The 16,165-nt window shown below is 59.9% G+C and overlaps 2 protein-coding genes across 2 annotated transcripts in view; one reads left to right on the plus strand and one right to left on the minus strand.

Moving 5' to 3' along the window:
* The first annotated feature begins 484 nt into the window (after window positions 1–484).
* Window positions 485–4,029, plus strand: NAT9 (N-acetyltransferase 9). Its single transcript, XM_085304562.1, has 6 exons — window positions 485–674; window positions 1,399–1,508; window positions 2,625–2,765; window positions 2,985–3,044; window positions 3,264–3,358; window positions 3,448–4,029. The coding sequence occupies exons 1-6, from the start codon at window positions 598–600 to the stop codon at window positions 3,592–3,594; spliced, it is 630 nt and encodes a 209-aa protein (XP_085160688.1). The 5' UTR covers window positions 485–597; the 3' UTR covers window positions 3,595–4,029.
* Window positions 4,030–6,163: 2,134 nt separating this feature from the next.
* Window positions 6,164–16,165, minus strand: part of NHERF1 (NHERF family PDZ scaffold protein 1) — a 10,495-nt gene continuing 493 nt past the window's right edge. The window contains exons 2-7 of the mRNA XM_085304773.1: window positions 12,959–13,068; window positions 8,620–9,261; window positions 8,052–8,205; window positions 7,742–7,782; window positions 7,144–7,242; window positions 6,164–7,014 (exon numbers count right to left, since the gene is read on the minus strand). Coding sequence (XP_085160899.1) covers window positions 6,850–7,014; window positions 7,144–7,242; window positions 7,742–7,782; window positions 8,052–8,205; window positions 8,620–9,261; window positions 12,959–13,068 — 1,211 coding nt within the window. The 3' untranslated portion in view covers window positions 6,164–6,849. The remainder of the gene's footprint in view (window positions 7,015–7,143; window positions 7,243–7,741; window positions 7,783–8,051; window positions 8,206–8,619; window positions 9,262–12,958; window positions 13,069–16,165) is intronic.

A 16,165-nucleotide genomic window follows, 5' to 3' on the forward strand; every position in this document is an offset into this window, starting at 1 on the left:
CCCGGATCTCCCGTCCGGCCCCGGATCTCCCGTCCGGCCCGGATCTCCCCTCCGGGCCCGGATCTCCCGTCCGGCCCCGGATCTCCCGTCCGGCCCCGGATCTCCCGTGCGGCCCGGATCTCCCGTCCGGCCCCGGATCTCCCGTCCGGCCCGGATCTCCCCTCTGGCCCCGGATCTCCCGTCCGGCCCGGATCTCCCGTCCGGCCCGGATTCTCCCCTCTGGGCCCGGATCTCCCCTCCGGCCCAGATTCTCCCCTCAGGCCCAGGCACTGGCTGCCCTGGGGCTGGAGCCCGTGAGCTGGGTGCCTCCACCGTCGCCCCGGTCGTGGGGTGCTGGAAGGCCCCTGGCTGGCGAGGCCCCAGGCTGCCGGCTGGGTCTCTGGGGCACTGAGCACCAGTACGCTCCCACCTCGCAGGGGGAAGCACAGAGGGTGCAGGAAAGCGGCTGTGTGGGGGATTGGTATAAGCTAGTGCCTGTGCACACACTGAGCATTGGCCTCTTTGCCTTCTGCAGGGCTCTAGGTCATGCTGCCCCATCCCCTTGACCTCACTGCAGGCGCCGAGTGATGTGTCAGGTCTCTCCTGCGGAGCAGGGCCATGAAGATCAACCAGAACACAGTGCTGCAAGGAAAGAGGGTGACTCTGGTGCCGTACACTTCCGCACATGTGCCCCGGTGCGTGGCTCGTGCCCTCCCCTGCTACTGTTTGCGCTGTCTGATTTCACCTCTTTTTTTAAGTCTGTGGTGTTCAGAAAGAGTGCTGGCTTGACAGCTGCAGGGACTCCTTCCCCATGGGAACAATATGTCAGAGAAAACACTAGTAGAAAGACAGTAAGTTTTGCCCTCCTTGCTCTGTAGCAGCCACCCCTGGCAGATCTGTGCCCTTCACCAGGTTGGCTGACAAAGAAAACTTCATCTGTGTCACTGTGTATCCAAGGGAAGGGGAATACCTGCTTGTGAGTGAGCAGCCAGTTGTTCTGATGCTCGCTTCAATCTTTTTCTAATGACCACGGAATAGCAAAACTTCACTGTGTAAAGCCAAATGGGTGGTTGATAAAGTAGAAGCAGGCCTGCAGGCTGTTTGTAAAGTGCTGGCCTGGCCAGCTGCAGTCTCAGCACAAACATGCCTTTATTAGTCAATTTGTCAGTGCCCAGGAGATGCTGTATCAATCTCTGTCAGGATGAAATGTGCTGATACTCAATGTCCCTAGACCAGTATGCTCGAAAACACCAAGTATTCCTTTTCAGACAAAGCTGCAAGACAGACAAATTTGCTCTTCTAGATTTCCAAGGTGTTTCCAGAACGGATTTATGATAGGGCACAATCCTTAGAGCACTTTGTGGAAATCAGGCTATGATATTTAAGTTAAGCCTGTGATCTGTTTCTGGCTCTCATCAGGTACCACGAGTGGATGAAATCAGAGGAGCTGCAGCGCCTGACAGCGTCTGAACCATTGAGCCTAGAGCAGGAGTATGAGATGCAGCGCAGCTGGCGGGAGGACACAGATAGTGAGGATCTTAAGCATTTTCTAAGAGTGGGTGGACGTGGCAAGCAGGTCCCTTTCTGTCCTACTAAGAAACCACAGTGGGCTGAGAGCACCTGGTGAGTGGACTCTACTAGCCAAAGCAGAGGGGATGTAAGATCTCCTGCAACAGTAGCTCCAGCACCGTGAAACTTCAGTCTAGCAGCCAGCTATCTCTTTAGCAGCCAGCTGTACATTGGTACCACAGCATATTGGCTTATTCTAATCTTAAAATTTCCCGTGCTTTGTGGAGCTTTGGGTTTGTTAGTTTTCAATATTTGTAATCAGAGGAATGGTGACAGTTTGAAGCAAGGGTAATATGGCTACAGGAGCTTTCTAGATGCATCAGAGCATCTTTAGAGCTGGTATATGCTCAGAGAAATAGAGAATGTCCATGGCAGCAGGTTTCCTTTTTATCCAGTTTTTCTAAGATAACAGTGATTTAGTTCATTATCTGCTGAGCTGTTGCTGCACAGTCAACAGTTCCCAGGTCTCATCATCGTAAAAAGGTGGAATGGAGTTATATTTTTCACTGAGAAATTGAACGACTTCATAATTACCTGGTTGAGATGTGTTGGCTGAATTGGTTCCCTGGCTCTACTGCAGGTAGTGAATCACTGCCCGTAAAAGCCTAGCAGAAATACAGTGAGAGCAAAATACTGAGGCTGGCAAAGATAGCTTGGAGCATTTGTCTTAGCTGACATTAAAAGTCTTACTGACAGCAGCAATAAGATGGACTTAGTGAGTCACCAAGTCTCAATCTCTTGTGCGCCAAACAGAATTCTTTGCCCAAACTTCCTGCAAAGTGAGATGAAGCGGGGGGACCTCAATCATGGGGTGGGAGTTTTGGTGCTCCTTGCCTATGCTGTTTCTAGTCCTAGCCTGTGTAATACTTTGCCTTCCCAACAGTTTTTTCAGGATATTTCTTATATTTCTAAGGGTGGGAGCATGCAACTTGTCACAAGAGGCCGAATCATTAGGTCTTCCTCATAACTGAGATTTGGAATCTGTTGCTTTTCTGTCCATTACATGCCTTTAATTTTATCTTTCATGAATGTGTGAATATACCCTGAAAATTCTGCTACTTCTTTATTTTCCCCAGAGTGCACATTCATTGTGCTGGACACGGAGCGGTGGTCGGGGCAGGCATGTGCGGATGAGGACTGCATGGTGGGGGATGTGAATTTGTTCCTCACCAACTTTGAGGATCCAACTTTGGGCGAGATTGAAATTATGATTGCAGGTAAATTCTGCTCGTGGGCTTGGCCTTTGTTGCTTCGGCTAAAGCCAGCTGCAGGCAGTGATGTTATGTACAGGCTTTTTATATCATTGCTTTGCCATGCTGTTCAGTCTTGATCTGCATCCTCTGATGGTCTGGGTCACAGTCTCTTCTGAAAAATATGCAGCATGGCACATTTATCTGACATTGCTAGGTGCTGACTTCTGTGACTGTCTCTTTCAGAGCCCAGCTACCGTGGCAGAGGATTTGGCAAGGAGGCAACTCTGATGATGATGTCCTATGGTAAGGATGGCCCAAGGCAGGAGAATGGCAGGAAAGTCATGAAGTGATCTGGGAGCACATACTCCTAGTGATATAGACAGGGTAATAAGGGACAGGGACACATCTTCCCCAGAAATGGGAGTCTTTGCATATATGCATATATACCTTTGCATATATGACAACAGAGCAGATAACAGGAATGCATATGCAAAGTGTTTATCTTTCTGCCTTATTTTGCAGGAGTGAAAAACCTGGGGATCACCAAATTTGAGGCAAAGGTTGGCCAGGAGAATGAAGCCAGTATCTGCATGTTCAAGAAGCTTCATTTCAAGGAGGTGCGGTAATAGCCTGTCCTCATCCCAGAGAATACGAGCAGTGCTTGTCCTGTGCCTGGGACTGAGCTGTTATTCTGTATATGATACAGGTAGCTGAGAACAGTGTCTTCCAAGAGGTGACCTTGAGGCTGGATGTGAGTGACCAAGAGAAATGTTGGCTCCTGGAACAGACAAACCATGTGAAAGAGAAAAGCTATACTGAACTGAAGCTACCAGCTGTAGTGCTAGAAACCTGATGGATACATCCAGAGGCAGGCCTGGTTTGCTGGGAGGAAGAGCTGCCAGGTCTGAGCATGAAAGATACCAATAGGCCAGCATTGCACTTGACTGTTTCCATCTCTCTAGATGGTTACTTTGTGATCTTGTCAACTTTGCACTTTGTTGCAACAGCCAGAAACACTGCCTTAAATTTGGACTGCAAGAACAGCCACTGATTCACAGGCTTGACAAGGAACAGACCTTTCGAACCTCAAAATACCTGACTGTGCCAGCAGAACCTACAAACACCAGCAGTGAATTGATTCCTAATGCAGCGAGTCTCTGGACAAGCAGTACTCTGCGTTTCTACTCACCCTGTCCTTAGAGCAGAATTCAGCAGTTCATAGAGGGAATCTAAATGTTCTGGTAGCTCAGCTTGTTTTCTGTTGAATAAAAACCTGACAAAAATCTGACATGCCTGAGTGGTCTGGAAGCAGTGGAGTTTGACTGCTTTCTTTGGCTGATGAGAGGGTGGTTAGAAATCGTAGAGGACAACACAGACTCTGAACCCTGTCTTCTGGGGTATGTGGGTTGCTGGAGGCACTGCTAGGTCCTGGAGGTGAAAGCCTCAGCAGTGGGTGAGCATAGTCAAAGGGAAGGGGCTGGTTCCCTTTAAGCTCTGGAGGGTGATCCAGAAGTGGATGTAACCTCTTAGGGAATCAGTAAGGAATACTTGACTGATCTCTCTGCTCAGCTAAAACAAGGCCAGGATTAAAAATACAGTTTCTCACAAGCAAAGGTGACAGTCTGGAGGAGCACAGCCCTTCCAGTTCTACCCAAAGGCTACTGATCCACAATAAAACCACAAATGATGATGAAGTCAATCTGTTAAAGTGTTTAAAATCACCAGTTATCAGCCAAGTAGATCACGGTGAGACTAGAACACAGCCTCTTCCTGGTCTCTGAATAACCTGGGGAACGGACAGCTGCAGGGTGCTGTTCTGATAAAATACTGTGTTTGGGTTCAAGACCCTGCTTTGGCGCACTGACATCTGCACGAGCGCAGACCTTGACGCCTCAGGCTGTCAGTGAAGTGGTGATTTCACTTCCATTTTATCTGTCTGCCTCTATGGCAAGTGGGAGGAAAATACATCTGAAAGGAAACAAAATAGTGAGCACGTTCTTCACGGCAGCTCAGCACTTGCTTTATTGAGCCTGGAGGCTCAGTTCACTGCTCTCCATTAAGACGAATGCAGTAAAAATACACTTTGTACTGGGAGCAGATGTCCTTGGGGTGAGAATGAGCTCACCATCCTGCACCGTGATATATCTGACTTTGAGATCTACTGCTCAGGAAGAGGCACTCGACTGGATCTCATACTGGACAGACTTTTTAATGCACTTATTTAATCTGACCTTTCCTGCCCCTTGTCAGCACGCTTTCCATAGCGAGGAAGCTTGCTAAAATGAAAGCGTAGGTAAGGAGGGCAACTGAAACTCCTGTGCGCTTTCCCCACTGTAACAGTAACCGTAATGGCTAATCCTAGACCAGGAATTACTTGTTCCAATTGTGAAGTATCAGAGGATAGATTTAAGATTTGCCCAGGGATTAGAGACTGGTAGAACATGGAGTTTTTAGTTTCATTCTGCCTGTATTTTTAGGGCCTGGGAGATTTTAGTTTTCCAATTCTAGTTCATTTAAACACATCATGCCTGTGACTAATATTAAAAACCAAGCGTAGGAATAGTGTATCATAACATTTTAATCAATGAGTGAGCATTTAGCATGGATTTTATCAGGCGGTAGTAGAGTAAAGAGCAGCTCTACTTAGAGCTGAGATTAAAGCTAAAAGGGTTATTAAGCCTCGCGCTCTCGATCACCAGCTGCAAGCAGGAATGTGTTTTTGTCTCTCCAGAACAACCAGGAATATTATTGGTATCCCCTACCAGGGAAGCTCTGGTTTGAGCTGGGGGAGGCGAGCGCAGGGGGGGGACGGCGCGGGGCCGCGGCGCACGGGAGGACGCGAGGGCCGAGGGGATCGGGCATCGGACACTGCTCGCAGCGCCCGGGGCCGCCCCGAGACGTGCCCGGGGAGCGGCGACGGCGGGCAAGCCGCCCCCCGAGCCCCAGGCGGTTGCTCCGGAGCTGGCGAGCGCCCGGCTCGGCATTCCCGGGTCCCAGGCAACGCTCCCCCCCCCCCCCCCCCGGCGCGCCGGAGCCAGCCTGCGCCTTGGCAACCCCAAACAAAGTCCGGTCTGTGCCCAAGCCCTCGCCCAGGCGTTAAATAAATAAATAATAGTAAAAGGGAACGGGGGCCCAGCCCCGCCACCCCCCCCGCTCTCCCATGCGGCCAGAGCAGGGCTTAGCGCTGATGAGCTTAAGCCGCCCAGCACAGCCCACACTTAAAAATAGCGCCGCACCCCGGGGGGCTGCCCAGGGCGCCCCGGCCCACCGCCCCCACCCCGCGTTAGAGCCTTTCAGCCACCCCCAGGCGCTGACCTGTGCCGGACCCCGCCGTCCCCGCTCCTCCCGCCCGGCCCCCCTGGGGGGGCTGGGCTGCCCCAGCGGCCGGATTTACCCTTAAGCGGACACGTGAAGTCAAAGGTTTATTCCAGTAAATAGAATTTCTCGAGCTCAACAGTACAATACCTGATCACAAAACATGGAATAAAACATCCACAGGAAAATTTCCACAAAAATATATTAAAAAAAAAAAAGACCCTGGTGTGATTGGAAAACCTATTTCAGAAAAAAAAATAGACGGAGTCTATTGGAGAAGCTTTTAAATTAAGCATCATCGGACTGAAACCCTGATCGGCGCTGCCTCCGGGCAGCAGCGGGCATCGCCATCGTTATTGCTTGCGGTGCCAGGACCGGACGCTCCCCCTCCCCGGGGGGCGCCGGGGGGGCCTGCAGCCACCACCCTGCACGGGCGGGCGGGGGGCAAAAGCACCAATTCCTGCAAGCAATCACGTTTGGTCCTCGGCTAGAGGGGGAGGGCTAAGAGATGCCTAAAAAAGCCTAAGGCAGCAATGCAGAGCTCGTGGGGGGGGGGGGGCGAAMAGAGATGGCTTTGGGGGGAGGAGGGGCAAAAAGGAGGAAGTGAGACCCTAAGAAGTGTCGGGCGTGGGGTTGGGTCACCCCCAATCACCGCTCCCCCCCCCCAGGCTCCGCTTACACCTACCGGGGTTGGCGGGGCTCCGAGCAGAGCCGGCGGAGCGCCCGGGGGGCCCCGAACCGCCCCGGGGCTGGGGGGGCAGGGGTGGGGGGAGCCCCCCCAGCGCCGCGGCCGTCACAGGTTGCTGAACAGTTCGTTTTTCTTGCTCCAGTCCATCTGGGGCGCCCGCTTGCTGGTGCGCTTCTGGTGCGCGCGCTCCTTGGCCACGGCCAGCGGGATGTCGAGGTCCAGGAGGGAGCCGGGCGCCGAGTCGCCCTTCTCGTCCTCCCGGGAGTCCGGCTGCGGGGAGGGGGGGGGCAGAGCTGCGTCAGCCCCGCGGCGCCTCCCGGGTGGGGTGGGGGGCCCGCGGCCGAGCGAGGGTCCCGGCAGCACCCCGAACCCTCCCGCCACCCCCCCCCCGGCCCGTACCTCGCCGTGGGTCTCGCTCAGGCTGGGGTACGCGGCCAGCGGCCCGGGGCTGCAGGGGCCGTCGGACACGGAGGGGGGCCGCGGCTCCGCGGCGTTCTCCTGCGAGGGAGGAGAGGGTCAGCGGGACGTCGCCGCCCTCCACCCCCGGCTCCCCAGCACAACAGACATCCCGCCGCCCGCCCCCAGGACGGACAGACAGACAGATGGGCCGTGCTCCGCGCGGACCCCAGCGCTCCCCCCAGAGCCCGAAACGCGGGGGCGAAATCCTTCCTCCCAGCACGCATAATCCGCTGAGAGCTCCGCACCAGAGTACCTCCGGGGCCAGGAAGGATTAATCCCCAGCTGACCCCCCCGCCGCTGCCATCAGAGGCGGCGAGGAGGAGGAGGAATGGGGGGGGTTCGCAGGGGCTCCCGGCCCTGCCGGCCAGCTTGCCCCGACCCGCGGCGGAGGCGGCAGGAGGGGAGCAGTCGCAGCCCAGCGCCCCAAGCGACCCCCACCCCGTCCAGGGGGGCTCTGGGTCCCCGCGCGAGAAGGATGCCGAAACCAGCAGGGCCCACGCGCGCGGCTCGGCCTGGGGGGAAGACGGAGACCTCCTACCTTCCCCACGTCACCGTTGGCAACCGGCTCCGGCAAGGGACCTGCGGGAACAAGGCGCGGGTGCTGCGCATGGGGAGGCTGGCGCCGCGTCCCCTGGGGCCCGCGCGGCCGCCCCCGGAGGTCCCGGGGCGGATTTACCCCTCGTCCAGCCAGCCCGCCCCACGCTGCCGGAGAGCGGGCACGGAAGGAGCCGAGCGCTCGGCCGTCTCGGTCTCCTTCCTCCAGCCCCGAAGATCTCCATCGGCGCTAAAACCGGCACAGGCCCCCCCCCCCCCCCCCCCCCCCCCCCCCCCCCCCCCGAGCCACCCACCTGCCAGGTGGGCCTCCGAGGGGACCACCTTGCACTTCTTGAAGAACTCGTCCGTGAGGACGTCCACCACCAGCAGCTTCGTCTCGTCGCCGCCCGCCTTGATGGCCGCCACGACGTCCGCGTGCTGCTTGCCCTCCACGCACACGCCGTTCACCTGCGGGACGCGGCGCTGGGCGAGGGCTGCGCGCGGGGGGCCGGGCAGCGGCGCTGGGGGGCACCGGGGGACCCGGGAGCACCGCGCGGGCCCCCGGGCGATGGGCACCCCAGAGCAGCGCGACGCTCCAGCCACGCTATTCGCATCCACGGGAAGCGGCAAGCCGAGAGTGCCCCACGGCCCCCAAACCTGGGGGGGAAGAGGCAGGCGGCGCGGCCCGGCGAGCGGAGGCTCGCACGGATTAGCGGAGAAGCCAGCAAAACCTCGTTAAAAGCAGATTTTCTCCGAGCGATTAGCACGGGATTGCAGGAGCAAAGCTGCCAGGAAGCGCGAGGCAGGGCACGTGCGGGGCCGGGGCGCAGCAGGCACCGTGCCCGCCGTGCCGTGCCCGCCGGCAGCCCCGCGCCGGCGTACCTCGACGATGCGGTCCTGCGGCGAGAGCCCCGCCGCCTCCGCCGGCGACTCCGGGTCCACGGCCCGCACGTACTGGCCCGGGCGGCTCTTGTCGCTGTGCAGGTTGAAGCCGTAGCCGTTGGGGCCCTTCTTCATGTGGCAGAGCCGAGGGCGCAGCTCCTCCTGCGACGGGCGAGAAAGGCCGTGGCAGAGCCGTCGCCGGGCCGGCCGCCCCCTCCCAGGGCCGGCGCGCGAACGGGACGGGCCCCCGGGGTCTCTCCTGCGGTGGGGGAGCAGCGCCGGGCTCGGCCGCGCGAGCCGTTTGGGAAGCGCCGACACCTCGAAACGGGGGACGGGGCGCCGACGCTCGAAGGGAACTCTGTCCTTTAGGTGCAGGACTGCAACCACCTGCCCCGGGCGACGGCAAACGCAAGGGTGCAAATGCAGCCCGGGAAATGCCCGACCCCGACGGGGCACCTCCACCCTCCCCCCCCCCCCCCCAGGCTTCACCCTGCGGGGAGCCAGCTTCCTGGGGGCTCGGCCCCGACAGCAACGCGGGGGCCGAGCCGGGCTCGGCCGCGGCGCCCCAGACGCCGAGCCCAGCCCTGAGTCCCGGGCGAGACCCTCGACGATTGCAAAACCGGGAAACCGGCTCAACCGGCTTCACCCCGACGCGGCACGGGCCTGGCCGTGGTCCCCAGCGCCCTCCCCGCGAGGGCGAGGTGCACGTCCCCCCGCAGCCGACCCTTCGCCAGCAGCAAGCCCAAGCCCAGGGCACGAGGGCTTCGCGCCTTCGGCCTCCCCCAGCGGCGCGCAGGGCCCCCTCGCGAGCCCCGAGCCCTCCTCGGCCGCCAGCGCCCCATCTTCGGTAGTACTTTCTGCCCCAGCAGCTGAACCTCCGCTAGAATTCTCCAAATAGTCCTCACTTTGGGTGTTTAACGTTTAACCTGTCCCCCAGCGCTGTCTGGGCTCCGTACCGTCCCCAGGGGTGTGCGATGGCTGTGCTGCATGAATTCCCCCACCCCCCCGGTCAGATTTGCACCGCGCCGCTCTTGTTGCCCGGCGCACTGACATCTCCAAAAATCCCTTTCCCTCTGCCAGAAGGGCTGGTCCCGGGGCTCCCGGCACCCCGGGCACCAGCACCGCGGCGGCAGGCGCAAGGCACTCCGGTTCGCGTAAGCGAGGGTGACGCATTCGCATGGCGCCAGATAAGCCCAGCCTGTGCTATAGTCCTCCTGCGCAATAAAACCCCGTTCCTCTTGCACAGCACATTCCTCCTGGGGTCAAGGCTGGCTGTCACCGTGCCCACCGCCGTCCCAGGGAGGACGACACATGCGACGCCCAGCTGGAGCGCCCGAAACCAGAGATGCTCCACGCCGGCAGTGACGCACGGGCCCGGCTCTGCCCGGCGTCTTGCTTGTGCAACGTCCTGGTGCAACTGCCTGGTTGCACCTCCCGGAGCCGCCCTGGGTGCCTCGAGCCCCCGCCCGGGCAGGCACGGCCCTCTCCTCCGCAGCCTGGCCACGCCGCGGCTGCTCTCTGGGCTGGGGAGAGGATTGCAACACCTCAACCTCCCCGAGCACCCGTCACCCTGCCGCCACAGGCGCCGCACAGCACCTTCCTGCAGGCTCCCCCTGTCCAGCACCCCTGCACCCCCTTCGACAAGGGACCCGGCACCGCCTGCCCCAGCCCCAGCAAGCAGGAGCCCCGAAATCTCGGTGGCCAGAGCGCACCCAAAGTTAGAGGCGTCCATCAACCGATTGGACTCCGACACCCAGACACGCGGGTCCGGGCGGGAGGGGGGATCCGGGGAAGGGTGCCCCGCGGCACGAGGGCTGCGGAGCAAGGAGCCGGGCACACGCCGTCCACGGCAGCTCAGCAGGACAGCGAGCTGGTCAGAGGATCATGAAAACACCCCTAATTTCTATAAGCTTTCTCGTCCTCCCCTGGAACGTGAGCCACCCTCGCGCTCCCCGCCGGGGTGGATTTAGCAGATCCTCATTAAAAGCTTTCCTCCACCTCCCTCGGGGACAGCATCCCGGCGGGGGACGAGCCTGGCACGACCCTGGGCTGCCACCTCGCTCCTCCGCGCCCACGTCCCGGCTGGCAACCGCGGGATGTCCCCCTGCCCCCAGGGCTGCTGGCGGAGCAGGCGCCCCGCGGCCTCGCGTCCCGGTGTCCGCCCTCGGACCCGGTCCTGCCGGCTCCTGGGAGAGGGTCCGCACCCGGAGAACGGGAGGCATCTTCGTTCCCACCCCGCGGCTCTGATCGAAGCCCAGGGCCTTCCCTTTGCTTCGGTGCCACCGCATCCCGACTCCCCCTCTCCGAGCCGCCGAGGCCGCCCGCCCTCCTTGCGCTGCGGGACGCCGCGGCTCCGGGCGCCAAGGTGCACCGAACCCTTCCCCTTCCGCTCGGCACGTTCCCAACCTCCCTTCCCCGCCGCCTCCAAGGGGGGACGGCAGCTCCGCGTGCCCGGGGCGCTGCGGAAGGGGCTGCCCCGGGCGCACAGCACGCTGCAGACGCGCCTCGCGCCCCCAGAGCCGCTCACCGGCCCGGGGCAGCTTTGGAAGCCCCAAATTTCGGGAACCACCCTGCTGCCCCACGATAAGCAACAAGCCCGCAGGCAGACCGGGCTGCAGTATTTCTGAATCACTAACAGAGACCCAGCGCAGCGGCCCGGGGCCTGCCCCACGCGCTCGCCCCGAACGCCAAAGGCATGCAAAGCAGCCGCGCTGCAGCACACCCGGCACGTACCGCTCGGCCGGAGGCGCTTTTCAAGCGGCCTGCTCTGCTCCCTCCGGCTCGAGAGGGAATTCAATTCATTTCCTAGCTACACCCTGGCTCCCCCGGTGCAACGCTCCCAAACGTGGGATCGCCTCCCTGAATTACCCCACCGCCCCAGGACGCTCACCCGCATCTCACAGCGCGGCGGGGGATATCGCTTACAACAACGGCTCTAATTCAGCACTGATTTGCAAGGGGGAAAGCCCGGGGCACCAGGCAGAGCCGGCAGCGGCTGTCGAGAGCTTTGCCATGGTGACAGCACCCTGCCCACGGAGGAGACGCGGCAGCCCGGCCCGTCTCGGGGCGCTGCTTCGGCAGCTGCCACCCGCAAACGGCTTGCGGTTTCAACGAAACTTTCTCAAGACCCTCCCAGGCAGCCATCACCTCCGGAAACGCGAGCAACGGAAGGGGATCCGTGGGGCACCCAGCACGGGCGGCAGCCGCGGCAAGGCGGCCGGCGGGGACCAGCCCCCGCGGCGCAAATCCTGCCCCAGACCCCGCGGCTTCACCCGCTGCAACCCCAGGGGCTGGGAGCACCTACCAGCCCCCCCGCGGCAGGGGCTCGAGGGCTTTCAGGCTTGGGAGGGGGGAGGCCGCAAAAAGGCTTCCGCCAGCGCCGGAGGGACGCGTGCTCCCCAGGGGCGCTCCCGGCGGGCTCCCACGCGGGGCTGGTGGGGCAGCACCCCCGGCACCCATCCGCAACGCTGCCCTGCTTTCGAGCCTTCCAGCCCAGCAGCCATGTGCATGCACAAGTGCCCGAGGGCTTTCAGGAGCCAAACCCCCTGCGTTTTTCAGGGCAGCGGATCACCCCTCCCTGCTCCCTCCCTCGCGCACTGCATGCACCGGCCTGCAGCTGTTTTTACAGTCACTAAGATGGAATTGAGAAGGGAGTCCAGAAACTCCCTTCAGGAACTCCCTAAAACTTCCTTTCCTTATCTGAGATTTTTTAGACCTCCAGCAATTCCAACATTTGAGCAAAGCTTTCCTATAAAAGGGCTAGAGGCAGCCGCAGATACCGCCCCGCGCCTCTGCGCGGCCCTCGTCCCCCGAGCCGTGCCTCCGGGGCAGCAGCTCCCTATGCCCAGGAGCCAGGTTACACCCAGAGCACAGGGATCAGAGCAAAGGGCTCTGGATCGACAGTGCCAACTAAACCCTTTTCCGGATCCCACCTCAGCGTGGGAGGTTTTAGCCCCTCGCCCCTCCTCGGGGGAAGCGCCCTTGCTCGCAGCAGGCCCTGCCTGGCAGCGAGCATCTCCAGGCTCGTTAAGCAAATAAAGGCAAGTCCAGCCCAATAAAGCAAACAGGACTCTGAGACATGCAAATCTCCCCCTCCCCGCTGCGAGGGCCACCACCGGCAACGGGAATCACCCGGCCGGGAAGAGAGCAGCCAGGAAAGCAGCCCCTCGTCCTCACCCAGCCGGGAGCCCCTTCCCAGGGGGAGGGCGGCGAGCCGAGGCGCAGGGGGATGGGGAGCACGAGCGGGGAGGCAGGCAGGCAGGCGGCCAGCGGAGGGAGAACAGGCAGCCCAGTGTATTCCCAGCTCGCCGCCGAGAAATCCCTTTCTGCACGCTCCGGCCTCGGCTGGGCTCAGGGAGCGCTCGGCATCCCCCAGGCGCTGCACCGGGGCCGACAGCCTCCGCTGCTGCCCCCCCTCATCCAGCAAGGTTGGCTCCCGGGTCTTCTCCGCTGCGGTGAGCCAAGCCGCTGGGTGGAAGAGCTGGGGAAACCTCTCCCAGGCCCTTCGCCAGCCAAGCTGGTAATTCAGCAAACAAACATTATGGAGCATCCTCCAGGCCAGCTTTCCACGCAAGTCCTGCCAGCTCCAGCACGCTGAGCATCTTCCCACCGTAGCAAGGAGAGCTGCGACTTGCTGAGGATGTCAGGCCAGGCTGGTGGGATAAGTGGTCTCCTTCGCTTTTTTGTCCCTAGCACCCAGGCCTGGCCCTGCCCTCAGCTGCAAGATCTCCTGCTACCCGTTGAGAAACACGCCTGGGGCCGCAGGGGTGAGCTGTGATGCTCTCACAGCCTTTCACAAGCCCAAACAACTTCCTGTTCTGCAACAGCAGAAAAGCCCCATGCTCCTTAACTCCACGCGCAGCCTCCCCAGGCTGTCCTGCCCAGGCTCTCGCTCCCACACGGCTGCGAGACCTCGAAGCCCCTTGAGGGCAACTCAGCCTCAAAAAGCACGTTGTCCCCAGCACAAAGCTCATCCAAACTGCACTTACTAGGTCTCTTATTTTTTCCAGCTCATGGAGAGAGCTGACTGAGCTGAAAGCACACCACAGAAGGTCGTGGTAGCCTGGGAGAAGCACTGGCTCCATGACATATGGGATGCCCTAGCACGCTCCCCCCATCCAAAGCCGCCTGCCACTGGGCAGCAAGCGATCACGTAGCCAGACCCAATGGACCAAGGAAACCGCAGCTGTGGCTTTCGGCACTAGCACGTGGCAGGGAAGGCGAGACACAGGCACAGCCGAGGATGGGGTGGGAGAAGTCAGCTGCAAGGTCTGAGGACGCATGGCGAGCAGAGCCCTCACGTGAGGCCTGGGAAAGGACCTCCTCTTCCCTCAAAAGGGCAGAGACACCATGCCCAGGCCAGCCAACTCTCCACACCCCCTCCAAAGAGTCCTCACCTTAATGAAATGCAGCCTGTTTCCCCAAAACGAGACAGAGGATCCTTAAAGATACAGGAACACATAGGTGGCATGAGCTTGTCAGTTCACAACACAGAGGAACCATCTGACTCAGCCAGACTTCATCCTCCAGTTATCATTGAGCACAACCTCTCCCTTAAAGTGCCTTGGCTGTGAAGCCCACAGCACTCCTGGGATAACAGGACATTTGTCCCTTAATGCACATGACTGGTTCCCGAGGGCTCCAAGGCCCCCGTCGCTGTCCCAGCCGGTGGATCAGGGACAGGTCCTTCCTCTGCCCAGCGAGGACAAGGGGATGTTCCTGGTTGTTTTCACCTGACTCCCGAGGAACAAAACACTTTGTCCCTCTCATCCAGACTGGAGAGGAGGCGCTCTGCCACCCATCACGGCCACCTCCACCACCAGACAATGCTGTTAAGCATTAAAGCAAGGGTTTAACTAGACCTGCCTGTTCCAGGAGCTCCCCGGGCCAGCACGTCCCCATCAGGGTCAGCTAGACCAAGGCGGAACATGCACCCACACTGGGCTAAAGTCCAACAAGAAAATGAGAGCAGAATTTCTGCTCCTTGGCAAAGCCCTGAGGGGATGAAGGCTTAGTGAGGCACCAAAGCCCAAGCATTCCCTCCTGACACCCTGCTGAGAAATCTTCATCCCTCCAGAATCCTGCTTCGCTCTGTAGGACAGCTCAGGAGATTGCTTACAAACTGCATCTCCCCCTCAACCTTCTTAGAGGCACAGGCCTGAGAAACACCCAGCTGGCAGTTGACACTCATAAATCCTGCAGTGATTCCCAGCCAGGCCCCAACACCATTTGCTTGGGCATCCACAGCATGACTGCTAGGGATTTGCAAGCGACCACAGCAAAACATCCCGGGAGCCTTTTGCCTAGTGGCTCAGCACCAGCAATGGTAACGCCTGCAGCGGCCGACCCTCCTGGGGCACCCTTGGTGCTTGGTGCTGGAGCGGGGCTTTGCCAGCCCCACCAAACCTGCTGACAAAACCTCACTCCTGGCTTTTTAGTGCCTGATCCCTCGCTTCGCAAAGAAAATCCGGTTCTGTTGTAGACGGTTGGTCAAGGAGGGTCCCTGGTTAGCGATGAAGCAGCCCACAGCTATTAGACTTGCATTGCTGCAACTGTCACAGCTGGTTTAACCTGTTCCTAAAAACAAGAGCTGGCACGAAGGCTTCCTCACCCCCAGGATGGGCTGGCTGACCCTAAGAGCTGTCCCAGCCTACTTCCTAGGAAGACTCCATCTCCATCATAACAAACAACGTATGTTTTCACCGGGTAAATAAAAAGCAGTATTATCTCAGGCAGCCAAAAGCGTCTCTTAGAAACCACTCTGAGTAGGAAAGGTCAGATATTTCTCAACTCCTTACCTCTCTATATTGCTTTGTTTGTGCAACAGTTAACTCCCACGCGCTGTTTAAGGCTGACATTCCTGAATCGATAAGTGTCCGTATAGGAAGCCCTATGGACCGCACGGTGCAAAGTCCCCCCCCCTCCCAGGATGGTCACCCCCATTTCCGCCCTGCTAAGGGCCAAACGCTGCTCAAGGCACGTCCCAGCACCAAGGGCTGGATCTTCGAGGTAAAGGGGATGCAAACCACAGAAGACTGCACTCAGCCCCCAAACCTACCTTCAGCCAAGGCTTTCCATCATACTCTGGAGATGTCTGACACTAATAAGGAGATCTCTAGCCTTCTGGAGGGGAATAAAGGTGCAACCTTGCCTCCAAGGCCCTACCGCCGATGCCCATTGCCGCGGGAGAAGGCAGGGCACAGAGTCACCGTCCCAGCCCGCGGAGCAAACACCGGCTCAACCCGAAGCCCAGAGCAAACCGCGGCGCCCCCGGAAGCGCCTCCTCAGAGCCCCCAGCGCGGCCGGGCAGCGAGCTGGCCGGCTCACGGCGAGCCGCGGCTGCCCGCTCGGTGCCCGGCGCTGGCAGCCTCCTGCCGCGTTTCGGACCCCGCAGCGGGCGGGCTCCACGCCACGCGCGACTGGCCCCGGGGCCCCGACGGCCGCAGGAGCCCGCTCCCCGCCGCCCCCTCCCCACAACGCAGCCGATAACAAGCGTTAAGCAAACAAACCAAGCAGCTAAATAAAACCCCAGAGCGACAGAGCCGCA

The sequence above is a fragment of the Rhea americana genome, unplaced genomic scaffold, assembly GCF_003343005.1.
Source record: "Rhea americana isolate MKP2758 unplaced genomic scaffold, rheAme1 scaffold_21, whole genome shotgun sequence".
NCBI lineage: Eukaryota > Metazoa > Chordata > Aves > Rheiformes > Rheidae > Rhea > Rhea americana.